The following is a 27,072-nucleotide window of genomic DNA, read 5'->3' on the forward strand; positions in this document are numbered from 1 at the left end:
ATAATCACAGTGTTAGAAAACACTATTTTCCATGTTTGATTCATAGCAGTAGAGCCTACTGCTCCATTAACTAAAAGACACTAACTTCTCGGATGAACTGCAGCAAGCACCTGCTTCCAACACTTCTCAATAACTAGGATCTACCTACTTTAAATCATAAAAATAAAATACTACTAGTTCTGTTTGCTGGTGCTTCTAAGTGAGAACACTGAGTAAACTCTGTAGGTCTGTTCCCTTAAGGAATGTCTCACTGAACAAGGGAAAGAAACTAATGTTTTACGAAAATTCATCTTATGAAACAGGAGCCATCTACTAACAAATCAATTCTTTTTGTACTTTTATCATTGAATGATTAGAATTTTTATTGCCCAACACAACACTGTACACATTAAAAATTACCTGCTGTAGCCTGGAAATATAGTTTGTAGATGTGCAATAATATTTTCAAATGTTTCTGGAGGCAAGGCGTTGTTTGGAATTCCAGGGGGCCTCATACGTGTAGCTGAATCATCGTGGTGGGATTGGTTTGCTTGGATATTCTGAGTATTATTTCCAGAAATCCTTGATGGACAAGTTAATGAAACTTTATCGGCATAGGATCCTTCCAGAGGTTTGGAATGTTTTTTCACTGCTCCATCACTTGCAGAATGAGACTTAGAACTTGCAGGTGCTGGCTTAACACCAGCCTGTGCATTAAATGAAGCAGTTGTTGGACCTTGATCTTTAGAACTTGAAAACGCGGGAAGTAAATTAGGTTGTGCAGATGCAGAGGAGTACATGACAATAGCTGGATCACTGATAGCCAGTCTGCTTTGTTTTCTCTAGGAAATAAACAGATTCCACAAGAAAAATAGTAATTAAAATAAATCAAGAGGAACTCTTGAGCATTTGCAGCATGAACTAGGCTACATTTTGGCCATGAGAAGGAGCTGAGAGGTCATATCAATGTATCTGAACTTGTTCTACCTAGGTAAAGATATCATACAAAAGTGCTCTTTAGTATGTACTACATACAGACAACCAGCTTGCATTAAGACATTAAATTAAATAGGGCAGTATATATGTATTACAGCTGTTACTTTTACTTATTCTGGGTTTACTGAAGGCCAAATGGCTGTTGGACAGCTTTAAGTTTTAAAGAAGTGTAGTTTGAAGTTGGTGGTAGAAGCCACTGCTTTAAAATAAGTGCCATCCATTTAAAAATACAAAATGCATTGATATCATCTATATATAATCCAGTGTAACATTTATTTTAAAACCAAACACATCAGCTACAATCATCACCCTCAAGAGCTTGGAGTTGTAGTAATTCATGAAGATTTCTTTTTGAACTAACAAGTCTCTTCCATAAATGGAAAGAACTCCTTAAAATAAGTTGTTTGGCCCCATTACTGCTGTTGTTTCAGAACTTGACTGCTCTAAGACAGCTGGCTGCCTTCTAGCACGTAGAACTAGAATTCTACATTTACTCATAATCAAATTAAACCTGCTGGTCCTTGTTCTCAGTGTTGCTTAATTTAATACTTTAATCACTTTTTGAAGTAATACTTCACCCTCTCAATACAGGTGTATGCCTATAACCACCTTTAACAGAAAAGGATCATCTCCTTAGGAGAAGAAGAAGAAATAAACTAAAGTAAATTTTGGCATAAACTACTAGTCTATGAAAAGCCAGAAACTGAAAATTTGCTTGACAATGTGATTTTTAAAAATCTGTACGTAACCAGCTTAGCTTTGCCAACAGAGATATGAAAAGTCAGCTTGACCTAAAACGTTACATAGTAGAACAGCCTAATCTCAATTTTAGACCATTTAGATTTTTACAAGTTTTCACATTCCTTAGGACAAAGCTTTAGGTTTATTTTTGTAAATTCTTACAGAGTTTTTAGGCTTTATCAAATGATGTTTTTGTATCACTTGATTCAAAAGTGGTAAGAATTAGATGGAGAATCAAATAGTCAAGGAGAAAAATAGCTTTCATCAAGTCTTTTTCATTTGGATTCAGTATTCTCCTATTAAAGTCTTCATGAAGCTGAAAGAACTACAGAGATCTTTTCTAGTTACTCCTGCATTGCTGCAGTAAAATCAGATACCAAATGCAGAACAAAAGGATCAAGAGTCACTGCTTCCCAACATCTAAATTGATGGCAACCTAAGGATATACCTTAGATCACTGAGAACATCTACAATATCCTTAAGAATTCTGTGCCAATAAGGAAAAAAAAGATACCTAGAAATAATTGGGAAGAAATAGTATGCAGGAGAATGTAAGGGTAACCATACATGACTCCAGAAAAATTGTAGTAACAAACATAAATATACTACAATATTAGAACAGAGAATTGGGTCCAAAGTAAACCAAAAACAAAGGAAAGAAAAAAAAATGACTTTCTGCAAAGAATATACTTTTTAGAGAAAGTTTCTCTTGTGGCATCTTTGATGCATTTAGGGATTTCATTTATGAATATACTATGAACATTTTACTTAACTGGTCATTTAACTGCCCTGTCTTGAAGGGTTCAGTCAAGAACCCAAGTATTTCCTTACTCCAAACTGACCCAGGTACAGTGATTTTTGGATACTATTTGTATTCATGACTGGACATCAGCTCTGTGCCCTAACTTCAATTTTACTCTCAGGGAACGGCAACATTTAGGTTTTTGGCATCATCACTGCAGCTAGGTTGCCTCCAAGTATTTCAGCATGGCCATGTGTCCCCCCACCTGCATGGTGATGAATAGCTAAAGGACGTCAGCTTACGCTGGCTTTGTCCTTGTACCAGGAACAATCATGCGTAGTTAGGAAGTAACTGACAAGGTCTGAGCAAAGCACTTGTGGAACTTCTAACCCATACGAAAATACTGTTAATGCTATTTGTCTGGGATGTAGTTACTGCAGGTTAATTTCCACAAATGGCTGAAACTGCCTCTAGTTCCTAACAGATGCAACTGGAAGCTAATTCTGGTATCCACCATCAGTTACATTTGTTGGTGTAATGGGCTCTTGTCCCTGTGGATTTTGGTGCTACAGTAAAGTCATGACGTACAAGAAAACGGGAAGCATTTTAACATTAACTTTAAATAGCCTAAGCCTCTAAAAAGGGCTTGAGAATTTGTCACTGGATGTTATCCTGCTAATCTGCAGTCACCTTTTCCTAGGCATACGGAGAGGCATAGATTAGTTTGTGTTCAAGGCTACATATTCAGGTTACATATATGTTCTGTAAGAGATGGTCATGCTGGATACAAACCTAAAAAGTTTCTTAACACACAGCTATCATATGATACATACTAAGACACTGGGAGGAGATGAAAGATCCACAGCTTCTATTTTGGTGAGGCAATTTCGTACACCGTTTTTCACCATCTGAATTTTTTCTTCATACCCAACCTGCAGAAGGAAAATAAATTCTCCAAATGAGCATTAGCTAAAGCTCTTTTGTTACTTAAAATGGCATTAGCAACATTAATAATGGCATTAACACCTTTGCAAAACAAAGGTATCAGGCCTTTCACATGGACACATAAGGCCTACCATTTGGTGTAGTAACATAACTCTCTACTGAAGCACTTGCATTAATGTTTGAAAGGGCTCATGAAACATCTTCTAGTTTTTAAAACTTAGCATACATAATGTATTCAGCTTCTCTTAGCAGACAGTTCTCCGTTGTTTTTATAAAGAAGTTGCATGGACATTTAAAGTTCAAAGAATACAAAATAACTGAGATTACAGACTCATTAATCTGCAATCCAATCTTCAAGGACCATATACAAAGGAAAGAATTTTGTCTTTATGTAACCGAAGATAATCATTGTAACTTAACTATATTTAATAATCAGGCCTTATAATCAAAGTTTTCTTCTGTCATTAAAAAAATGCAGATGAGTATTTGAAGACAGTGTTTTAAAAAAGGAATGTAAATTTATTCTGTTTTATCTCCAAAGTTCAATTTATACCTTGTTACGAGAAATTAAGACATACCTCTACTTTTTCCATTTGTTTCTTTATATTTGAAATAAATATTTCCCAAGAATCAATCCGTGACTTCAACTCAGGAAGTGCTGAGGCCGAGCTGCTGAAATAACAAAGATTTTCAGTTAAACTCCAGAATTTCCATTAGTTTGTCTGCTATGGAGAAAAGTAGACTGAAGGGTGACCTCATTGCTCTCTACAACTTCCTGAGGAGCAGAAGTGGAGAGCAAGCAGCAAGCCTCTGGTCACTGATGACAGGACACGTGGGAACAGCACAAATCTGCTCCAGGGTAGGCTCAGGCTGGACATTAGGAAACATTTCTTTACTGTGAGCGTGGTCAAACACTAGAATGGGCTTCCTAGAGAGGCAGTTGATGCCCCATGTCCATCATTGTTCAAGAGGCATTTGGACAATGCCCTCAGTAACATGCTTTAACTTTTGGTTAGCCCTGAGGTGCTCAGGCAGTTGGACTCAAGGGTAGTTGTAGGTCCCATCCAACTGAACTATTCTATTCCATTATTTTTTTTGATTAAGACCAATGGTTTTAATACAACAGTTCCTTCCTATATGGGCAACTTCTACCAGGAGAGGGAATATGGCATATATTTTTAAAGAAGTAACTGAAAAGGGATAAGTTAGTTCCTTGTAAGGAAAGCAACACTCTTGTCATATGCCAGTTTTGTTTCACATCTTCTTTATTTACATTGCAGCCCTCTCCCCAGCGATACTGGGCAGGATAACTGGAATGTTCCCAGTAGCCTGATCTTCCCAGGCTAAGAAAGAGTAAGGCAAGAAGTTTGCTGCTGCTTAAGTATTTCACATGTTGATAACGTAAGACTAAAAAAGAATTCAACTTCAGGGAAGTTGCATTTAGCTACTGCGTAACTTTAAGGCAGCCACCACTTTGTGAGAAAAATTGACTTGTCTAGTTAGCAGATCATGACTAAACATCCACTAATTACTTTTATTTAGCAACTAGTAGTACTGAGATTACTGGTGTAAAGCCTCCATACCTGCTTAGTGACTTCAGTATCTTGAGATTTTTGTCTGCATTGGCAGCTATGGCATTTAGCTTGTATACTTCAGTTTTTTTCCAGTTTTTGAGTACTGATATCTGTAACAAAATAATTGCTTAAAAAGGATAGCAATAAAAGCACTGCTGTAACACAAGGAATAAAGCCTTGAATCATCTTAAACAATAATTTGATGATACAGAGCACAACATACACTCACACACTGCTCCTATGGTGAGGAATTTCAAAAGTAGAATTAAGGGCACTGGTAAGCCTTTAGGAGGATAACTAGGTTATATTCACTTCAGCTGATTGTAGAAAGCATCCATATGTATTCCCATTGCACCTTATCAAAAATGTGCATGTACACATTTTAAGTCAATAAGGTGCTCTTTTAAATACTGCATAGTTGAAGGTCAACATGAACAAAACAGTCTAATCTTTTTTATGAAATCCCACTGCAGGTTAAGACAATTTTCAAGCCTTTCCTAAGAAGAAAGCATTGTTTGTGCTATTTAAAGCATTTCCAATATAAAAAGCTATTTTAGCGAAAATCTTGATCAGTAATCTCCATTTAGTGAAATACTGAAGTTGCACTGATTCTACCCAAGAAAGAATCAGCTATACATTCACTAAGCATGACTTCATTTTGAAAAGGAACCTGGATCTTCCTATGGTTACTTCTTACTAGTGGAAGCAATTCATAATGCAGGTAAGTATGAAACTGAATTTAGCTTAATTTTGTTGGGGCAATAACAGATGCCTCAACTTCTGTGCACTTTTAATACAGGTCAAAAATAATGCACCATGATGATTTGCTAAGTTTTGCTAAGTTTTCCAAGATAACATCCAGAACAGCAGTTGACAGTATTTGATCAACACTTTAAACATATTGTTATAGAAAGTCTTAGGTACTACTTTTAAGGGAAATTGTTAAGACTTTAGCAGTCACCTTCCCACCTAGCAATGCAAGTGATTCAAGCTATAACAGAAGCGTTTTAGTTTTTTTGTTGCTTGTACCTCTGCTTTAACAGCTCTTTTCATATGTTCCTGGTAGTCATCTTGACTCTTTTTTATAAGTTCTTCCAATTTTACCTTCTCGTTAGCAAGTTTATTGCTGCAAAACAGAAAGAGGTTAAAGATTTGAGTAACATTTACCACAGAGTAGTACATTCTAGAGGTTTTCTTCAGCCATTACTTGTCTTTTCCTCAGAACCATATATCTTCATTTATGTTGTACAGTTTGTGCCTTTGGGCATAGTTTAATGTTCCTGTAGCTGTACTGCTGGCTCCATGAACATAACTTTGGGATTTCTTAACCAAATTTCACCGTGCAATGTAAAAAATTTATAGGGGCTTGACTACTGCAGACATGCAAGTTTTATTGTTCTAAGCCTGTTCACATATATAAAGAATGTATGTATAAATGAACCTTAAATCCTATCTATGCGCAAGTGAACAACTTTTAGAAACTGTTCAGATAACTTCATGTATATTTAGAATTACAAATATCCGAGGATCCGAAGCTGCATATGACAGTTCAGTATGTATGTACAGCACCCAAATTCTGATGTGTCCTAAAATACAGCATCATATAATCAAGGGAAATATATGACAGTGTTTTGAAAAGCCAGCTTTGAATTATTCTAAATAATTGAAAGAAAATAATATTTACTTATAGTAAGTAAAAGTAAACTAACTGAGAATAAGAGTTATGGGCTAAAGTGCTTATTTTTTCTAACCTTTCACCCAAAATGAAACAGGCAACTCCAATAATGACAAGTCAATAGAAAAATACAAATATTGCTGAGAGTTTTATAAGAGTTTTACCTGGTCTCAAGACATGTATTGAAATTTATGTTATACTGCTTCTCCTTCTCATCAATGGTCTTTGAATACCTAGAGTAATCAAATATTTATTAAGCTTATTCTGAAAATTGTTCACTACCAAACACATTACACATTCCTCTATAATCACAGCGATAACTATGCAGCAGTGACAATCTATACATTTTACATGTTGTTTAATATTATTTACACTAAAAATATGAAAATATGAAAAAAAAATAAAGCCCAAACTATTCATATAAAAGATAATACAACAGCATTCAAGGACGGATATCTTCTGAAGTCTGAAAACTGACAGAGAACATTAAAAGTATAGTAGGTATTGTCAAGCCTGATTAGAAAAATTATTACTAAATAAGTCAGTTTCATCAGTTTTCTGACAGCCATTTTAAGATGCTTATCTGTGCTTGCAATATCACAACAAAACACTAAAGCAGACATGCATATTCCAGCCTATTACTGTGAAAAAGCTTCTAGTTGGTTATACAGCCAATGAGTAGACTACTTAAAGATTGCTGAAGTGCTTGAAATGTTTTGGGGAAAGCTACTTATAATACTATTTCAAATGACACTGGATTTATTTTTTCAGTGTGTCAGTGACGTAACTTCCTAGATGCTCTACGACTATAGTAGGAGGTTGACTGAAGCTGTCTCTCGTTGCTTCATAGCCAGGAAAACTAATTGTCAGGGGAATGCCTGGGATTGCTGCACACTGGGACACGATGGGATATTACTGATCTAAGTTCCATGGGAGGCCCTCCAGACTTCTGTTTTAGGATGATTGAGGGGTTAAAAACAAAAACAAACAAACAAAACAAACAAAACAAACAAAAAAACCACACAGTAGATACATGGTGTATCTATCTATGTGGTTCTTGCAGATTTACTTGAATCTGAGAAGTAGGGGACAAGACTAGAAAAGAAGGAAACGTGCAGCCCTAGTTAATCTTCAGATACGTTCTGTGGCAGTACAGGTAAAAAGTGTGCAAGAAAGATGCAGTTGAATTGACTGTATATGAGGAAGAGGAACAAAAAAGTGAAAATTGAAATTAAAATTTAAGGCTAATCATACAGCTGCAGAGGAGCATACCAAAGCAGTAATGGTAAATCATGAAGGAGAAAAGTATACAAACAGTGCTGAACTACAAGTTTCTGGAAAACTCATGAAAATCTTAAACAGTGATGAAGTAGTATTCATTAATTAGGTTAAATAACTACATGTAGATCCTATTGACACCAACCCTAACTCAAGATCTGCATTTAACTCATTTCAGAATGATATTATCAGGGCAAAAAGTTTGAATTCTCCTTCATAAAATCAGTAAAAACTGAAACATACCATAGGCTATCAGAAATAACTCTACTTACTGCTGCTTTAAAACAAACAAACAAAATCAAGCAAAGGGACAAAAACATAGATCTACAGATGTGAATCTGTATTCAAAATTGGTACCTATCATTAGTATCCATATGCTTTTTGACGGTGTTCCTTATTGCTTTTAAGTTCTCTTGATTTTCTTTTTTCTCCTGTTGCCATTTTTTTACTTTTATTTCTAAATCTTGATTAAGCCAGTCTAGTTCATTCTTTGATACCTAAAAGAAAACAAAACAAAACAAAACATCATTTCTGTAAATCGTATTTTATTAAAATGCAAGTTAAAGTTAGAGCAGATTGCAGACATATGATCAAAACCTTAGCCAGCAACATTTACAATGACAAAATTTTACTTAGTGCTTAATGTACTTTTAGGCTAAGTGTTTAGAACAGGCAGCATTCTCATTAATGCTTAACTCCAATGATCTTCACATGCAGCTTGGAGTGCACCCTCAGCAAGTTTGTTGATGACACCAAGTTGTGTGGTGCAGTCGACATGCTGGAGGGAAGGGATGACACCCAGAGGGACCTGGGCAGCCTTGAGAGGTGGGCCTCATTCAACAGGGCTAAGTGCAAGGTCTCACACTTTCAAGCACAAACACAGGCTGGGTGGAGAACGGATTGAGAGCAGCCCTGAGGAGAAGGCCTGGAGGGTGTTGGTGGGTGAGAAGCTTGACATGAGCTGGCACTATGTGCTGACAGCCCAGAAAGCCAACTGTACCTGGGCTGCATCAAAAGCAGCATGGCCAGCAGGGTGAGGGAGGGGATTCTGCCCCTCTGCTCTATTCTCCTCTCATGAGACCCCACCTGGAGCTCTGCATTCAGCTCTGGGGCCCACAGCACAAGAAGGACATGGGCCTGTTAGAATGAGTCCAGAGGAGGGCCATGGGGATGATCAAGGGGCTGGAGCACCTCTCCTGTGAAGACAGGCTGAGGGAGTTGGGGTTGTTCAGCCTGGAGAAGAGAAGGCCCCAGGGAGACCTAACAGCAGCCTTCCAGTACCTAAAGGGGCCTGCAGGAAAGCTGGGGAGGGACTCTCTGTCAGGGGGTGTAGTGATCGGACAAGGAGTAATGGTTTTAGACTAACAGTGGGTAGATTTAGATCAGATATAAGGAAGAAATTCTTCACTCAGAGGGTGGTGAGGCCCTGGCACAGGTTGCCCAGAGCAGCTCCCATCCCTGGAAGTGTTCAAGGCCAGGCTGGATGGGGCTTCGGGCAACCTGGACTGGTGGGAGATGTCCCTGCCCATGGCAGGGGGGTGGAACCCTTCCAACCCTAACCAATCTATGATTCTGTGAGTGTTAAAGCTGGAATTCAGGACCTCCCCAAGATGCAGTACAGGAATTTACTCCAATACACAAATGAAAGGAAGAAAAAGATGCTAGAGATTGAATGACAGGCCCCTTATTTGAAGATCTTATTAAAGAATAAAGCGAGGTGGTAAGGTTTTAGTCTCACCCGATTTATTTATTTTTAATTGAAAAACTCCCTTTAAAACGCAGACAGATGAGTAGCATGTAGCACACTTGGCTTTTAACTGTAAAATCCAAATGATAATAGGCTGATGGTGATGCCTGGAGCCTGCTCTTGCTCCCAGCCAATTTCAAGGAAAACATCTGGAAAAGCCCGTTAGCTGTCCTAGCAAATCTGACCACTTGAACCCCTCCTCCTCAAGAAGAGGGAAAGAGTCAATAACATCGTGCTTTTTTCTTTTTGGGTTGAATCAAAGCCGGTACCTATCCACTAGATGGAGACAACCAATAACCAATGTGTTCATTTAAATGCGTTCTGAGGAAGATGCCACACAGATTTTCAGATCTGTTAAGACTTCACAGCAATGAGGACTACAGTTTCAAAAATCCTGTTGACCTATCACAACCAATATTGTGAACCAATGCAGTTTGTCTTTGCTAACCCCACCGTCGCATGGATAAAAACATTACCTTTGTCTCTTCAACACTTTTTTTTATCATCTCTTTTAAAACACTGATTTCCTCTGAGCTTCGGCTTTGTAACTGTTCATATTTTTCCTGTGCTTCTTTAAGTTGTTCTTTTAATACCTGATGCTCTTTTTCCATACGTAGAATATCTCCCTGAAAATAAATTATAGAAAGTAATTCAACGGCCATTATCCACAGGGCAGCAAACATTCACAACAGCCAGTCTGCTCTCAGCTGATGGTTTTTAGCGTGTTTGTTTCTTTTGTTGGGGGGAGTTGTTTTCTGTGTAACAGAAATGAACATTAATGCCTGACATGAATGGAGTATGAAGGGAAGGCCATATTTTCTCGCTCATCTCCTGATACGGACAAAGGACTGCCATTAACATCAGTCTGAGCTGCCTGCATACTCCAATGGAACATTTAAATCAAACCTCAAGGTTTTGGGGGAGGAAATACTCAATTTCCTCTAAAACATATTCCAACATTTGAACAGAGACAGCCTCCTTTTTGTGGGCCTACATGAAGTTTGGATGAAGGACGTTACAGATTATGGTCCAACAGGAAGGGTGGGAAAAAAAAACAAACAACAAAACACCTCAAAATCAAAAGCATCTGTTACAACATCTTATTTTCAGATAACCTTCATCTTCACAGTCCTGAATGTTTGGGCACTCCTTTAAACTCCTTCATGAGAAATATGAACAAATATACAGGTAACTTACTTGTTGCATTTCAAATGGATGAAAAGGCAGGGTATTAGTTTCCCTATCAGCTACTTCATGATTCACCTAGAATACAAAGAGTCATTAAATGATGAGAAAAATCTCCTGTTTACATATGCAATTACTATGCCAGCTGTTTTTGAAGCTTCTGTACCTAACCTACAGTTACATGAATCCAACTACATCGTGAAATATATGTCCCCAAAATTGAATTCAAGCTATAAAGAAAGCACTTTTTTCCTGATCTTTTCCTAGTTTAATTGACCATGAAGCATTTATACTGGGGACAGTTCTTTCTGTCTTTAAACACAGCTGCGCTCTACACATCTGAAAACTTAAGACTGGCAAAACCAGTGTCTGACAACTCACAGAGCAGCTGTGTTTTGTGGCTTGTCCTAAACTCAAGATCTGTGATACAAGTGCCTGTATTTAAAAAGGACTACATTCAATGACCAGAGTCCCTGCTTGTTTTCCTCCAGTATCACTCATCAAAGACCTACTGAAAAAAAAGTTTAAAATCTAATCTTGCAACATACTGAAGATTGAGTTTACGTTACACTCTAACATGCTATTAAAAACCACAGTCAGATGTTAAATGCCTTGCTCTCCCACACTTTTGCAAACAAATACCTCTGTGCATTGTAACCTTTTGAACTCTGCTAACCAGAATTCCCTAAATTGAAAACCATTGCCTTTTCTATTAACAATTCATTACACGTGCTCAGGAACCAAACAGAAATCACATTTTAGGTCAGCCAAAAGGAAAACAACTTACAGTAACTGCCTGGGAAAGACTTAAAGCAAAGAAGTGTACACATAACAAGCTTTGGAACAAAACAAAACAAGAAAAACAAAAACGAAAGCAATGAAACACATTAACATTTTCATAATTTAGAAAACAATAATAAAAATGATTATTTCATCATACAGCTATAAACAGTTATTCCTCCCTTAAACTGCCGTATTTCTAACGCTGAAAACCTAGCTTCTTAGCCCAAACTGTTTTCTGTAACTTTTGCGTGCAATCACTGTCTCTCTCTGTTACTTTAAGTGCATTTTCTTGAGTGGCCCATGCTGATTAATCCTTGGGGTGCATTAATAAGTAAATGTTTTGGTCCCTTCTTCTGGTCAGCTGCATGCTGTGCCCCTTTAAGAGTTTTCAGCAATGTTTCTTGTGCCTGTAGGACAAATTTTCTCTTTCGTTTTGTTGTTGCTTTCCTTCTTCAGGAGGAAAAAGTAAGGTAAAGGGAGTTTGCCTTTGAACTCACCCTACAGCTGGGCCATCCCTGTGAACCGCCAGGTAAGCATCAGCCAGCGATGGTTAGAATCTACAAACCATCTAAATCCTCAAATACTGTACAAGTTAAAACAAGTCACTGAACAAAATGAAAAAAAAAAAGATGATACAGAAGCACGTCCAATAACCTCTAAAGCAATGTTTTCACTTGTGTGCACTAGTTCCCTCTCTTGACTCTGGGTCAAAAGATCTCCAAAAACTTCAAGCAGAACAAAATTCAGAGACTGTTCTCTAAAGAATTACAAATGAAACCCAAAGATAACAGAAAAAAGCATCAGCAATTTAAAATGAAATTCTAAGGAAGCTCCCAGTCTGATAAACACCTCAGTATTTTCCAACTTGTGGCCTTTTCAGAAAGATAAATAGTAGAGAACACTAATACTATTGTTAATATCTCCTACATTTGAATAACTTGAAGCATTACTTGCAGGTTTCCTCTTGAAACTCTATACAACATTTGACCCTTTGGGAAGTCATAAAGAAATCATCCCAAAAGGTGTTGCACTTTGCACAGCAGCAGAAACCTAGCGCAAGATGCCCAACACTACCTTTTGTCACTTAGAAGTTCTCAAATAATGGTTCCATTTCAATCTCTTACCTGAACAGCTATCATTCTTGTATGAGGATTGTTTTTCATTACAGGTATACTTCTGCTTGCTTTTCCCTTCTTAGTCACCCGTAGACAACATTCAGCTTCATTTGTGCTATTTGCAACAGCAACGCTGCCCTCATAAAATGAGTTATCCGAGTTCAACAGGCACTGAGGGTCTTTGTATGGTTGTGTTTCTGTTGGTGTTAAACTGCTGCAGACACATTTTCTGTCTGAAATAGCTGATTCATCATTATCCCGATGAGCTACATGGTCAGCATAAATATAATGAGGTTGCTCGGCAACGTTTGAAATGAGAGGCATTTGAGAAGTCATTGGCGATATTCTTTCACATCGATAACCCCAGGAAGGCTGAGGCAAGAACATATCGAGATTTTCAGAATCAAAGCATTCTAGTAAAACTTCAGAAAAAGACGACCTATTTTCTACGGTAGCAATATTCTGACTAAGCATTGATTGACATGAAGCGGGTAAAGAACAGGGCAAATACTGTGGAGTGTCATAGCTTGCTACTATTATATCAGGAGATGTAGATATATGAGGTTGCTCAAGATAAGACAGGGGTTTGAATTCCTTAGCAGCTGGATTTAGCTGTAGCTTGTTCTGGAAAGGATTTTCTTGCACATCACAGACAATAAAATTTTCTTCTTCATTAACTTCAGTCTCATTCCTGTTTATATTTTCTTTTATAAGAACTTCATGCTTTAGTAAGCTAATAATGTTATCCACCATAACGAAACGATGGGATTTCAGAAGAAAAGATTTCAGACCACCTTCATCTTCTACAATCTTTCGAGCTTCTTCAGGGAAATGTTCGTATTCCCCAGTTAGCAATTTATTATTAATTTCCATAGGACCATGTTCTTCCAATATTTGAGAGAAATAGCTTTTAAAAAAAAAGTTGTAATTGTTAATCAAGGTTTTCTCATACAAAATTTTCTGTCATTTTTACTTGTCCACATCTTACTCAGAAACCTGCCACTAACTGAAAACACACTTATGTGCATACCTGCAACAGGCCATAACAACTCAAATTCTGGCCTTAATAAAATGTGTTTTTAAGTAGGATGTTGCACGTAACATTTTTGTCTCCAAAAAGCAAATGATATTTATGTGAGGCATTATTGCAGAAAATGTACACACCACAGTTAACTGAGAATTGAAAGGATCAAAATAAGAAATAGACTGTCTAGGCAACATCTGTTAGTTGCCATTAGACAACAGATACATAAAATATGCTGTCAATAAACTGTATTGAGCCATCGTCTCTGTGTTGTTACATGCCTTTATTTTGACATTTAGGAATGACTACTGTGAGTACCGATGAAATGAACAGATAAATTACATCTTCAGATGTCAGAAATGCCATCCTGCTCACTGTTTCAAAGCAAAACTACAGTTTGCCATTTGACAGTTTTCCTTTATTACTTGCAAGCACATTCTTAAATGCAAGGCCTCAGTTTTCCTGCAGTGGTCCAAAATTAGAGCTTTCCTACTGTTCATAATTGTCAATTATTTCTATGCTGGGAATCAGATACTTTATTCCCAATTACTTCTGTCACTTCTGTCTAGAAATAGTATAGTTTTAATTTTCTGAAACAATGATATAGAACTTATATGTATTTCAGCTTAAACAGTAAAATTTTTTGAACTGCTAAGCACAGAAATGTATACGTACTCATATAAACTTTCACAGGTTTGATCTGGATTATCATCCAAAAGTCTTTGATAGGTGTTACTACTTGAAATGTCATATACAGCTTCAAATTCCTCTCGTCCTCGAAGATATTCTGGGATTATACATGGTTCATAAAAGTATGCAAAATCTCTAAGATTTGAAAAAAAGAATAGGAACAATGATTCTTGTCTCTGGAAATAACTGCGTTTTTCACATATACTGAGAACATTATTACCATACGGTAGCTACACAGGTTCTAAGAAATATCCCAAACAGCAAACTCTTTCCTACCAACAGTATAAACGTTATCCCCCAAATACTTAACTGCTAAACTTCTTAAATTGAGAATAACTGACCCGTTAACTAGTAACTGTTAGTAATAGGTCTTAGTTCTTTCCTAGCAGCTTTCACATCTAGAAGAGCGAGCAAAACCAGGCTCAGGACACAGGAGTTTGACTGCTGATTACCACAAAAATTCTGAGCCGTGTCCTACATCACAACCTGCTTGATACAGCATAGAAGGCAAAGTTCTTTTGTGACTAATGGTATGTATATGGACTTATCAACCAATTTCTTCCTACAGTAAAATGGAAGAGGAAGATAAGATGTTACTTGAAAGAATCCCTTCTGGCCTAGAAGACTTATTGGGCTGCAACCTGCTAATCATTTGCTTCTCTCTTATTAAGATTTTAAAAATTCTAATACCCAATACACCTGTCCAGGAAGCAGAGAAGTAGTGGCTCTCTGGAAGCTCATATTAAGGTCATCTCAAAAAACACTGAGATAGGAACCCAGACTTTCTAAAGTGTTTCAAAGCCTGTCATCTCTGTTACCTGGCAAAGTACTTTGAAGTTTGGGCAATAAAAGCAAAGGTACATGATGATACTTACAATGTATTTTCTTCTATAAATATCTTTTCTTCCTCTATTGGTGCTGTACTAACTCCACTGGATAATACTAAAATAGACTAATTAAAAACAGATTATTATTATTTTTCTTACTGGAAAATGATCTGATGTGAACAGTATGAGTAGGCAGACTATGGAACTGCAAAACTGCTAAGTACAATTATCAGTATTAAGCCACAATGACAAGCTTCTTAACTTTAGATTATTAATTTCTTCTTCAGAATTTATTTTGGAAGAAGAAATTGGGACATTCCAACAGACAAAACAGTGTGTTTTGTTTTTTTCCTTTAGATGTGCCTGATTTTTCACTGAGTTTTATAACAAATACAGCTTTTTTGTTAAGACTTCTGTCTAAACTCATTCCATTGCTCTGCATATCAACTGAATTTCTAGGAATCTCTTCCACTATAATTGAGAGCCTTCAAACTTTAATAATTTTACTACAGGCAAGTCCGAGTGATCCCTAGTTCAACAGTTTTAGTATTACATCTCCTATTCTTATGTTCACCTATTACATGCTTTAGTTATCTTTTATTTTTTATTACTTATTAACTTTAGAAATACACGGACTTGTACAAATGGGTCCGTTAGGAAAAAAAAAAGAAAAAAAAAGGAAAATTCTGGCTGATGAAAATAACTTGAATCTTTATTTTACTTGAACTTCATGACAAAAAATATAAAACATTGGAGGCATGGATGAAATCAAGATGATTGCATCTGAGACAATCAATATAAAAGATCACTTTCAGCTAGAATATTATTTCTAGGAAAATCTATAAAACACTGAACAAGTAACATTTTTTCTGAGCATTAAATGAAACGCATCTATTTTTCAGGTCTAGAAACTCGTTTTATGTTGACAAATTCATACTGTAACAAAACAAGGAAAATTGTGTTAATTGAGTCTACACAGCTTACTACTTCTTCAGGAAAAAAACATTTCATGGAATAACCTCCACAATATATTCAGGAAAACAGACGCTATACATCTGACCTCCAGCAACTCTAAAAAGACTATTTATAGTAGGCAGCTAAAAAGTTACTGACCTTTGAATCTCTACAGTTCTTCTTTCTGTTTTTGTTTTTAACTTTGATATTGTTAGTCTGAAAGAAAAAAAGAATCACTTTTTTATTAGAATAAAATTACGATGCATTTCCAAAACCAGTATATGAGTTCAAAAATGTCATACTAGAATTCTTATTCTGGTTTGAACAGAACAAGAAGCAAACAAAACCATCAGAAGTTTGGGTCACTTCAAATTGTTATTAAGAGAAGCAATGATGGAGGAACTAAAATGCATCTTAATTTTTTAATGGCACTTGATTATATATTAACACAATTCTACTAACAGTAATTTAATGAGAGAACCAGAAATCGTCAATTTGTTTTAAGATATAAGTAACGCTGAAATAAAAATAGTTTTATTGTAATTGCTTTTACTTCATTCTTGTATTTCTAATTCACCAAAGAAAAGAGCAAGGGATTTCACATATTATTAAGATTGATATCTAGGTTAACTTACCAATATATCTTCATTTCCCTGCTTCTTTAATATGATGGTAGGGTCATCTATTAAAATGATAACAAAGTCATATTCATAAACTAAAATATTACTATTTCAAGTAATTTAGAACCGTGAACTACGAAATCATAGTAATAATTATTATACTCCCTCAAATACCATTGAGGCATCTCTAAGACTGTTGTTGCAGAATCATTATGCTTAAAATTAAAGAAAAATACCGATTTTGTTTGGATTGCATATATGCATAAAGGTCAACTTATGTGGTAGTTGTGGCACTTGAAACAAACAGCAGACCGTACCCTTTAAAAGGGTGATTTGCCTTTTAGACTACATTGAATTTTATGCACTGAACACATAAGTTCCCATATAATGAGGTTAGTAATTTACTGAGGTTTCAGCCTTTTGCAGAGTACACCAGATGAGGTGTAAAAACAGAAGAAATACAATTCTTATGAGAATAGAGACCTTAGCATATTTACCCATTTTATCAAAGAATTCATCTAAAGCTTGATGAAGAGGTGGAAAATTTTCTCTATTGAGTTCTAACAGCCATATAAAACAACGAGCTTTTTCTAGAGGCGGTTTTGAGAAATAGTCAAGAACTTCTTTGTCTTCAGAATTTGTTGACACGTAATCAAATTTACTACCATACTTCTCATTCCAAAGCGTTGTTAAAATAGAAAGATCAAGTTCTTTTAAAAATTGTCCATATTGAAGGAAAAAGTTCTCTGTAGCTGTCAACCCTGAAAGAGTAGAAAAAAGACAGCATTTTATTGAGGCCTCAGAGTTTGTTTTTCAAGTGTGATATTCCTCTTAAAAGAGGAACCGTTTGTTCCAGAAATTAAATATATGGTAGATGAAAGATTATGTAAAAACTTTTTTATTATGTAAATGCAAGCTAAAAAAGACAAATGAATTTTATATGAATTTTACTATAATAAATCTCTACAAATTCCTTCAAGGACATGGATACAACACAAAATAAAGAATCCTTGGTACCTTATGTCCATTTTGCCTGCAAAAAGAAACTTGTATCTTCATCCAATTATAAATTCAATAGGAAACCACACAGCAAGGCAACACTACCAAAGAGAACCAAGTTAAACTACTTCCAAGTGATCTTACCATATGTTTCCAAAAGCAAATGATTTAGACAAATAGTCTCATTTAAGCCTAAAAAATTGTTGGCAAAAAAAAATGTTTAGTTCTTTTTCCTACATGGGCAAAGCCCTGCCTACATTAAAATGCTTTACTTATTCAGAAAAATTTGTCTCTGCAGAGAAGAGAGAGGTGGTTGCTGTGTTACTGATGGTCACATCTTCTTCTCTAGAAATCCTGCTATGGATCAAATAAATGAAGAAGAAGAACAAAGTTTCACTTCATCACCCATCAATGTTAACAAAGCAAGACTGGAAAATATAGAGGTTATATTCATCTGCAGACTGAACAATTATGACCAGGTAAGGTCTTCTGCTATTACATAAACATATAGCCTACCCAAGTTGTTAAGGTGTTTCATCCACTTCTGTAACTTGGGATCCACTTCTTCCAGCTCACTCAACACATGAATAAAACCCCTTGTTTTCACTCTGTTTTTTTCCTGAATTAAGTAACTGATGAGCTGCTCCATCACTGCATGTGACATGCTGCTAGTTTTGCAATATGATGTGTAATCCTCCTCACTGATTACAGACCAGGAAAGCAATTCCTTTAACAGTCTGGCAGCATCACGAACAGCAGTTTTTATTTGCTCAGCATTTTGAATGATACGCTGAAGGACTCTATCACCAGTATATAAGCCTCGATCATAGCCTGCATAACCTAAAGTGGGATTAAAAAAAAAGAAAAGAAAAAAAGAATAACAGGATTTCATGTTTATTTGCCACAAATAAAAGCATCAACTTTAAAGAACATAGAATCTGGACTAAGTGGAGTTTTCTTTTTACTGGATTTTTAATATTAGCTTTTTCACAATACCTAAAATTACAAAATTTTTTTTTTATATAATGTATGTATTTTTTAATGTATAAACTTGCTTTATCTTCATAAATTTGACAGTACGTGGCTTTAAATCTGGTTTACACAACAAAGTAATCCTTAGCACCTCAACTGGATTTTGGAAAGAATATGTTTTTTTACCTGCCAATAGCAGCAGCTTGAAGCAATTGCCTGTACAAATTTATTTTTTTCTGTGCAGGCTGTATGCCAGCCCTGATGCAGAGAGAGAATTTCCCCAAGCATCAGTTTCCAGAGCAAAAGCACATTTCTGAACATCCAAGCATATACCTTGGATGCAAAGACTATCAGTCTAGCAAAGACTGCTCAGACATGAAGAACTTCATTCTTGATTCCTTGGTTCAAAAAGGAACATAAACCATCATACAGTACAAACTTCCAGTTATTTATAGAGACTAAAACCAAAACTGAAAAAAGCAATCCTTAGCATAAATTTAAGTTCCTATGGTAAAATTATACAAGTCTTCAGGTTTGGGGAGGGTATGTCCAAAATTAGTAGTTTTCTGTCATTTGATTTAGGACATCCAGAATGCTAACTATGGTATCTCATATTGTTTTAGAACAATCATCCATAATTCTACATACCACTGTGATCACGGTATTGAGATGGTTCGTTTCCCATCTGGTTTTCTTCTATTTTCTGTTTAGCAGCATTCAGTGCATCCTTCCGTGCACATTTTCTTCGTATTTTTCTTTCTTGTTTCATTTTTAGCTTCCTAAAACTGATAAAAACAATTAAACAGTGAATCTAATGTTAAGATAAATGTGCCTAATTATTTTGGCAAATTAACTTTTTTTTCCATGTCTTACAATAGCTATACACTTCCATTCCACTGTAAAATATTATTTTGAATAGTACATATATAATAAAACTTTTTTTTTTTTTTAACTCATTAATAAACCACAAAATTTCATTAAAGTCTCATAAAAACAAGTATGTAATGGTAGGAATATTCTCAAGATTCCTGAAATTATTTTACTCCAAATTTTACTTTTAATGTCTGAAATAGCATTAAGTACCTGAAATACTTTTTTTTTTTTCCCTTTCTCAATTTATAACACAACATTTTGCACCAAATAATACCATATGACTTTTATTAACTTATTTTTATTCCAAGAAGATACTCTAAATTAATTTTAATGTCTCATTATTTATAATTTTGCTTCAGCTATAGTATAGCTATAGTATACTATATACTATAGTATATATACTATATATAGTACATACTATATAGTACACTATACTAGCATGTAGTATAGTATATACTATAGTATATATAGTATATATACTATATAGAGAGTATATATACTGTGTATATGCAGTATATACAGTATATATATACACACACACACCAGTGTGTATATATATAGTATATATACACACAGTATATATATTTTTTATATATATATAGTATATACTATACTATATACTATAGTGTATATATAATGTATATACATTATATACTATAGTATATGTAGTATACTATACTATAGCTATACTATAGCTATAGTTAACTGAATCGAGTTAAGCTCAATTCAGTTATGTCAAAGGTTTTGGTACTAACTTACTGAAATATCATTACTATATGGAGTTTTTATTTACATTGATTTCTAATCATTCCTATAAACTTCGCTAGATGGTGTGGTGCTGAACTTATGCTATGCAGTGATTCTTCTCCCACACAGCTAAAATCTTGCTGACTTCTTCCCTCTAGCAACATAGGAATAGAACAACGCTTGCAATTTAAGATTGAAAATAGTGGTGGTATTCTAATCCAGATGCACTCAACTTGCAACACTGTGTTTTTATTAGGACACTCGAGCCATTATGAAAATTAACAGAAAACCATTCTTTTAGCATTCCAATTGTTAAATATCTTAGCACAAATGAAGGACATGCATGGAGAGCTGAAGTAAAGAGAGTTCCTAAGTTCTACACATAGCCTCTGCATCATAATTGTGCCATACGATGTTACTTCACCACCCACACATTTCACAGTGAATTAGGTTTCAGGTATATGGGCTTAAAAGATGTCTATGTCCATTTATAGTCAAAAGCTATAGTCAGGTGCTAGTTGCCAAGAAATCAATGGTGCAATGGACAATGTAATCCTCAATAGGAAGGTGCGGTATATCAGTTTTTGCAACAACTCATATCCCATATATTTGAAGAGGAATGGTCACATCCTGTGACCAAAATAAAAATGATGATTTAAAGAACTAAGACCACTAGAGAGCTAACAATAATTTTAACAACAATAACAACAATAATTTATTCAGAAATATCAGTCAATGCCCTTCTGTGCTCATATTTGTAAAAATAATATACAGAGCTACAGGTTTATAAGTTAATTTAAATATTTTTATGATGGGACAATAAAGTACTTTTACCCGACTTCCTAGTCTATCTGCTTTTTTTTTTTTTTTTTTTTCTATCAAAAAATGATTTCCGTTCATTCAAATACATCTTTTCAGATGTAAAGGACAAGAATAGCTTTCCAAAGTACCTGTGGTGTTTTAGCAATTCATAAGAAATTAATTTCTAGAAAAAAACTCCCTCCTCCAAAATGACTGAACTTATTTTTAAATGGTAGAGAGCTTACCTTGAGCATTTCTGTTTAATATTGGCTCTTGGTGGTTCCTTGGGTTTTGTGATTTTTTGTTCAAACTACCAAAACAATTGACATCACATTGATTAAAACTTGGGTTACAATGCAACATTGATGTTCTCAAAACCAAACAGCATTTGATGCTTTGGAAAACAATGAAAGTAATACTACAAAAGACACCGTGCACCCTTGCACATATGCCTCATGAATGTCTACCTAAATACCGTCTTCTACTACTACAACTTAGTACACAGCAATATATTTCTCTGAAAAAAAAAGACAAGTGGAAATATAACACAAGGCCAGAAGAACTGGATGCTGTTTCTAGTTCTAGTTTACTAGTGGGCAGGAAGCAAAATTTACAATCTTTTTTTTTTTTTTTTTTTTTTCGCTTCTCACAGACCAACAGAAACATTTCCAGTTCCCTTCAGTGACAGTTCTAACCAAAACAAGGTTAAGAACAGAACAGGTAATTTACGTCCCTAAATAATGCTCAGATTTTTAGTGAAGATAACATATTATTTATAAGCTTGCATATTATTTCTGAGTTACATTATCACCTTCATTTCACCTCCTTCACCAAAGTAAATATTTTAAAGATTATTTTCATATTTTATATGAACATTTACTTACTTCGCATTTTACCAAACCAGACGAATTGAAAATAACTATTTTTGAAATAAGGCCCGTACAATCAGGAGTGAAACATAATTCTTGAAGAAAATCCTGTAGGAGAAAACAGTACACACAAAGAAGACATTTAAATTCATACAAATTCTATGTTTTTATACAGATTACAGTTTCTTTGTTTGAGTTCAACAAGGTAATTAAAGCTACCATGTGCCTAAACTCTTACTGGATGAGGATAGAAAATCACAGCTGACTTGGCAAGAACTGCAAATCCAAAGGTTCCTATACCTATGGCATATACTTGTTATTCTCAAAGCCACAGTAAATCCCCTCCTCCTCCAACTTCAGGTTCAAGAGTCAACTTTAAGAATATTACTTTGAGTTCATACCCTCCCTGGATTTCTCTTCATTTTATATTGACTGCCAATATCATCTTTTGTAAAATTACTTTAGATATACTCAATGTCAGTTCGTTTCTTCAACAGCAAGACTGTAGAAGGAATACACTTCTATATGGGAGAACATAAACGATGTAATAGAAACAGGCTAAGCATACTGCATCGGATTTATGTGGCAAGATTTTGGTAGGAGTGGGGGCTGCAGGGGTGGCCTCTGTGAGTGGGGCCCAGCAGCTGCCCCATATTAGATAAGAGCCAGCTCCAGATGGCTCCAAAAGAGACCTGCCACTGGTCAGAGCCAAACAGTAAGTGATGTTGTTTGCACCTCCGTGAGACCAGATTTAAGAAAGGGAGAAAAGGAGAAAAAGGCCATGCAACAGCAGCCTGAAGAGAGGGGTCAGAACCAGCCCTGCAGCCCCCAAGGTCAGTGCAGCAGGAGGGCAGGAGGTGCTCCAGGCAGGCAGCAGCAGTTCCCCTGTGGCCTGTGGAGAGGCCCCTGGTGGAGCAGGCTGTCCCCCTGCAGCCCATGGGTCCCACATGGAGCAGATCTCCACGCTGCAGCCTATGGAGGAGCCCACGTGGAGCAGGTGGATGTGGCCTGGAGGAGGCTGCGGCCCATGGAGAGCCCCCGCAGGAGCAGGCCCTGGGCAGGTGCAGAGCCGTGTGGGAGCAGTGCTTGAAGAGCTGCTGCCTGTGGGCAGCCCCCGCAGGCTCAGTTCGGGAAGGATGGCGTCCCGTGGGAGGGACCCCATGGGGAGCAGGGGCAGGGAGGGACCCTGAGGGAGCAGTGGAGAAGTGTTGGGGACTGACCCCATTCCCCTGTGCTGCTCAGGGGGAGGAGGTAGAAGAGAGTGGATAGGAGGAAGGTGTTTTTAGCTTGCTTTTAGCTTCCCACTGTTCTGTAGTCTGTTAGTAATATGCAGCAAATTATTTTAATCTCCCTATACGAGATTTGTTTTCCCTGTAATGATAATTGAGTGATCTCCCTGTCCCCTGTGATTTCAACCCTTGAGCCCTTTTCATTGTATTTTCTTCCCCTTTTCCTTTGAGGAGGGGCAATGAGAGAGCGGTTATAGTGGAGTTCTGCTGTGTAGCAGGGTAAAACCACCACAAATACACAAGCCTTTCTTCTGCAGACAAAAGCAAGCTTTGCCCACACTTGCATATTAGACAATTTAGCAAGAGACCCCTCTTTCCTGTCTCTCTTCTTGCTATTGTCAAATGAATGCTACAGCCATATATATGTTCCACTTCACTTCCCACAGACCAAAGGAATGCTGTAATATTGACCAAAAAAAAAAAAAAAAAGCTTCTAGTCTGACACAGGTCTTACCTTATCATTTTTATCACTGTAGTTTGTAGTTTTCAACTTTTTCCAACAGCTGATATGAAATTCCACTCTACATTGCTGACAGCAGGTAATACGTATAAAACCCTAACATTGGAAAATAATATTAACATCTTTGAAGACAACAGAAAAACAGTGCACAACTAACAAAAGATAGAATAAAATGGTGTGTTCTAGATAGTGGTCTAATATAAAAGTGGATAGAAAACATGAAAACAGGATACTGCATTCCCCAAACCCTTTTAAACCAAAATTTACCTTAAAGTCCGGATCTGTAAAAAATATTTGGATTTTGGAGTGGCCATGGCATTGCTGATAGCGACAGACTGCATCTGGTTCTGGAGGGAACTTGCATTCCTCGATACAATTCTTTAAGATCAACTGAGAAACATAAAACAGTATCAGATAAATTGCACAGAAACCAAGAGAAGATTAAATATCTACTTCCAGGGAACTTTCCAGTGAAACAGACAGACGTCACTTTTTGAACAGCATACAACTAATACCAAAAGGTAACTTTTACTAGTGAAAGCCATGCAAGATTGTATTTTATGCCAAAATATTCAAAAGCTCATTTGAATTGCTATCAACTAAGTACCATAGTTTTCCTATGTGCAGGTTTATACATGCTTAACAAATTTGAATTGCATGAGAATATAGTAAGTTTTCTATACCAAAATTCCCAGGGACAACTCAGACCTGGTGCTGCACTGGAGCTAGTGAGGTCTCCCTAAACAGCATCTAAAGGTAAAGATATTAAAATAGGTTTATGTCAAGTGTGTTCCAAGTCCCTTGGTGTTGGCATTGAGCCCAAATTAATGAAACATTATTAGAAACAAATAGACCTCCAGTTGCAGCCTTTCAGATATTTGCATTACGCTCTCGAGCAGTCCCAGACCACAGCTGTATAAGGCCAGCTTACTACAGTATTAGCCTGATGTCTATGAAAAATCATTGCACCCGTCACACTGTTAGGAAACAACAGAACTGCTGCTTTGACCAGAAACAAAACAGGTTAATACAGTATAGCCACGTTCATACAGTGAGTAACCTCGCATGCTCTGCTGTGTCAGAGTGCCTGCATGCTGAGCAGCTCGTGTGTCTTGACTTTCATGGCATAGTAAACTTCAAAGCAATAACACCACCAAAAATTAAAAAGCTTTTCAATACAAAAGAGTAATTTGTAATTTCAGAACCAGAGGTTGGATTTTTCAATTCAAACAAGGAATTTTACCTTAAGAACTATACAAAGTCTCCCATTTGGTTTTAAATACAGCATTACTTATACAATTTTCAGCTTCATATTTTTGCTAATTCTCATTTCTAATGTGTTCTCTCTAGCATTACATTGCATGTAGTATTCATAGCCATTTAGTTCGATAACATCAAGCTCCCATTATGTATAACTTGGAGCTGATTAGAACCACATTACTACATAAAAATACTCAAGTATAAAACTCTTATGCAGAGACCTGCCCTTGTGCTGTAAATGGTATGCTTTCCAAGAGTATAGTTTTGCCATTGCAAAAAGCTCTTCTCTGCACAGACCAGGCTTTGGGGTTGACAGTGCTCTAGGAAGTTTACTTGCACTGGCTGCTTCATGCAGAACCCCTCCTCACTTTCTGTCCTCCACTTTCCTTGGCCTTGATAATGGGGGGAAAGGAACAAAGTGAGGATGAGAACTTAAGAGTCATACTACTGAGCTTTGGGTGATTTTTTTTTTTTTTTTTTTTGGAATGGCCATTTGAGAGAATAGGATTTTTATTTTTGTGGTTAAACATACCTGTAAATTCTCTTTTCTTGTTTCTTCAATGACCTGAGATGTTGTGGGCCAAGTTAGCACTCCGGGTACAATCTTACGACTGACCATTGTTTGCGACTTCATAAACTGATCAAGTGCATCTGAGAATCTGAAGTTTAAGCAGGCACAACATGTTCAAATCATCTATTAATGACTTCTGCTCAGAATATAATTTTTTCATTATTCATTTTATGACCCAAGAAAAACAAACAGTAACAATAAGAGTACGTGGGATGAAAAAGAATTAAATTATGTGATAGTAAATGGCTATCCAGTGTAAAAGACTTGAGGCCTGTGGCAGTGGCTGGGTAAAGGGTCCAGAGTTCATGGATGGGTATTAAGCAGACTGAGAGCCTGTGCTGATATTCAAGGAATACATGACTGTGGGTGTGCTTGTTAATCTGGAGCGTGAGGACAAGCATAGTTTCACTAGCCACCTTCAATCCCAGTCAGCCAGGGAGGAGGCAGAGGATGCTGCTACCTGTACTTATGTTTTGTGTGAGTTGAGATAGTGCTGCATGGGTGTTGAAGGGGCAGCCTGTGTGGCCAGCTCTATTCACAAGTGTCTATGGGTGTGTGCAACTCTTCTGGACATACACAGCCTAAAGCTAAGCTTCTACCAGCCAAAACTGCAAAGGGAAGAGACAGCCACAGCCATGGGACTGGGACACAGGCAACTTAGAACAGACCTGGCTACACTGCAGCAGCAGGAAGGAGGAAACCCCTCCCAGAGTCCAACACTCCCTGGCCAGGTTCTTTCAGATATTCCACACAGAGGGGGGGGTTAATGGTTAATATCAAACTTACTCATCTGATAAGTCTGGCATTGTATTAGGTTTAAAAGGCAAGGGTTGGGTTTTGGCCAGTGGGGGTGGGGGACAAGGGTGCAGGGGCATCTAAGATCAACCCACCATAGGCTTTTGATTGGGATTTTGATTTAGTAGAGTGATACTGGATACTATCCTGAAATCACAGCACAAACTGGGAGTTTCCAGCTTCTAGAAAGGAATTTGTGAACTGAAGCCAGCCCATTGCTCTCTTCAAAGATTAGTTGTCTACTTTTTACACATTTTGTCAGGCTGAGCCACATACACGCGCCCCCCTATGTTGGTCTGGCTAGCTCAGGAAGATCATTGCTATTTATTTCAGGAAACTTGATGACTCACTGATGCAGGTGGCTTATCTAAAACCAAGGTTACTCCCCTGTCTCCCTGGTGTTGAAGTAAGTTCAGCTTTCTTTACAATGCATTCTTCCCCAAACTCATCATTTTTTACTCTGCCTATGAGCTCTCCTCCACTGTGGGGGTGTGCTGGTTGACCGGTCACGTCCCCATACCCTGGAGTCTGCTGGATTCAGCAGCTTCCATTACATTTTTA

General features: G+C 36.7%; 1 protein-coding gene across 2 annotated transcripts in view; it reads right to left on the reverse strand.

Annotated features, from left to right (window-relative positions):
• TTC3 (tetratricopeptide repeat domain 3) overlaps positions 1-27,072 on the reverse strand; it is a 62,260-nt gene that overhangs the window by 2,046 nt on the left and 33,142 nt on the right. For both annotated transcript variants that reach the window (XM_084522965.1, XM_084522966.1), the window contains 22 exons: positions 25,678-25,804; positions 24,153-24,275; positions 23,880-23,981; positions 22,152-22,244; positions 21,513-21,577; positions 19,495-19,631; positions 18,391-18,714; positions 17,373-17,636; positions 16,891-16,937; positions 16,415-16,471; positions 15,350-15,426; positions 14,460-14,609; positions 12,770-13,667; positions 10,875-10,940; positions 10,154-10,303; positions 8,288-8,427; positions 6,817-6,885; positions 6,007-6,103; positions 4,987-5,087; positions 3,982-4,075; positions 3,292-3,390; positions 400-821 (listed from right to left, as the gene is read on the reverse strand). In XM_084522965.1, coding sequence (XP_084379091.1) covers positions 400-821; positions 3,292-3,390; positions 3,982-4,075; positions 4,987-5,087; positions 6,007-6,103; positions 6,817-6,885; positions 8,288-8,427; positions 10,154-10,303; positions 10,875-10,940; positions 12,770-13,667; positions 14,460-14,609; positions 15,350-15,426; positions 16,415-16,471; positions 16,891-16,937; positions 17,373-17,636; positions 18,391-18,714; positions 19,495-19,631; positions 21,513-21,577; positions 22,152-22,244; positions 23,880-23,981; positions 24,153-24,275; positions 25,678-25,804 — 3,702 coding nt within the window. The remainder of the gene's footprint in view (positions 1-399; positions 822-3,291; positions 3,391-3,981; positions 4,076-4,986; positions 5,088-6,006; positions 6,104-6,816; positions 6,886-8,287; positions 8,428-10,153; positions 10,304-10,874; positions 10,941-12,769; positions 13,668-14,459; positions 14,610-15,349; positions 15,427-16,414; positions 16,472-16,890; positions 16,938-17,372; positions 17,637-18,390; positions 18,715-19,494; positions 19,632-21,512; positions 21,578-22,151; positions 22,245-23,879; positions 23,982-24,152; positions 24,276-25,677; positions 25,805-27,072) is intronic.

The sequence above is a fragment of the Aythya ferina genome (genome assembly GCF_964211825.1).
Source record: "Aythya ferina genome assembly, chromosome: 1".
Taxonomy (NCBI): domain Eukaryota; kingdom Metazoa; phylum Chordata; class Aves; order Anseriformes; family Anatidae; genus Aythya; species Aythya ferina.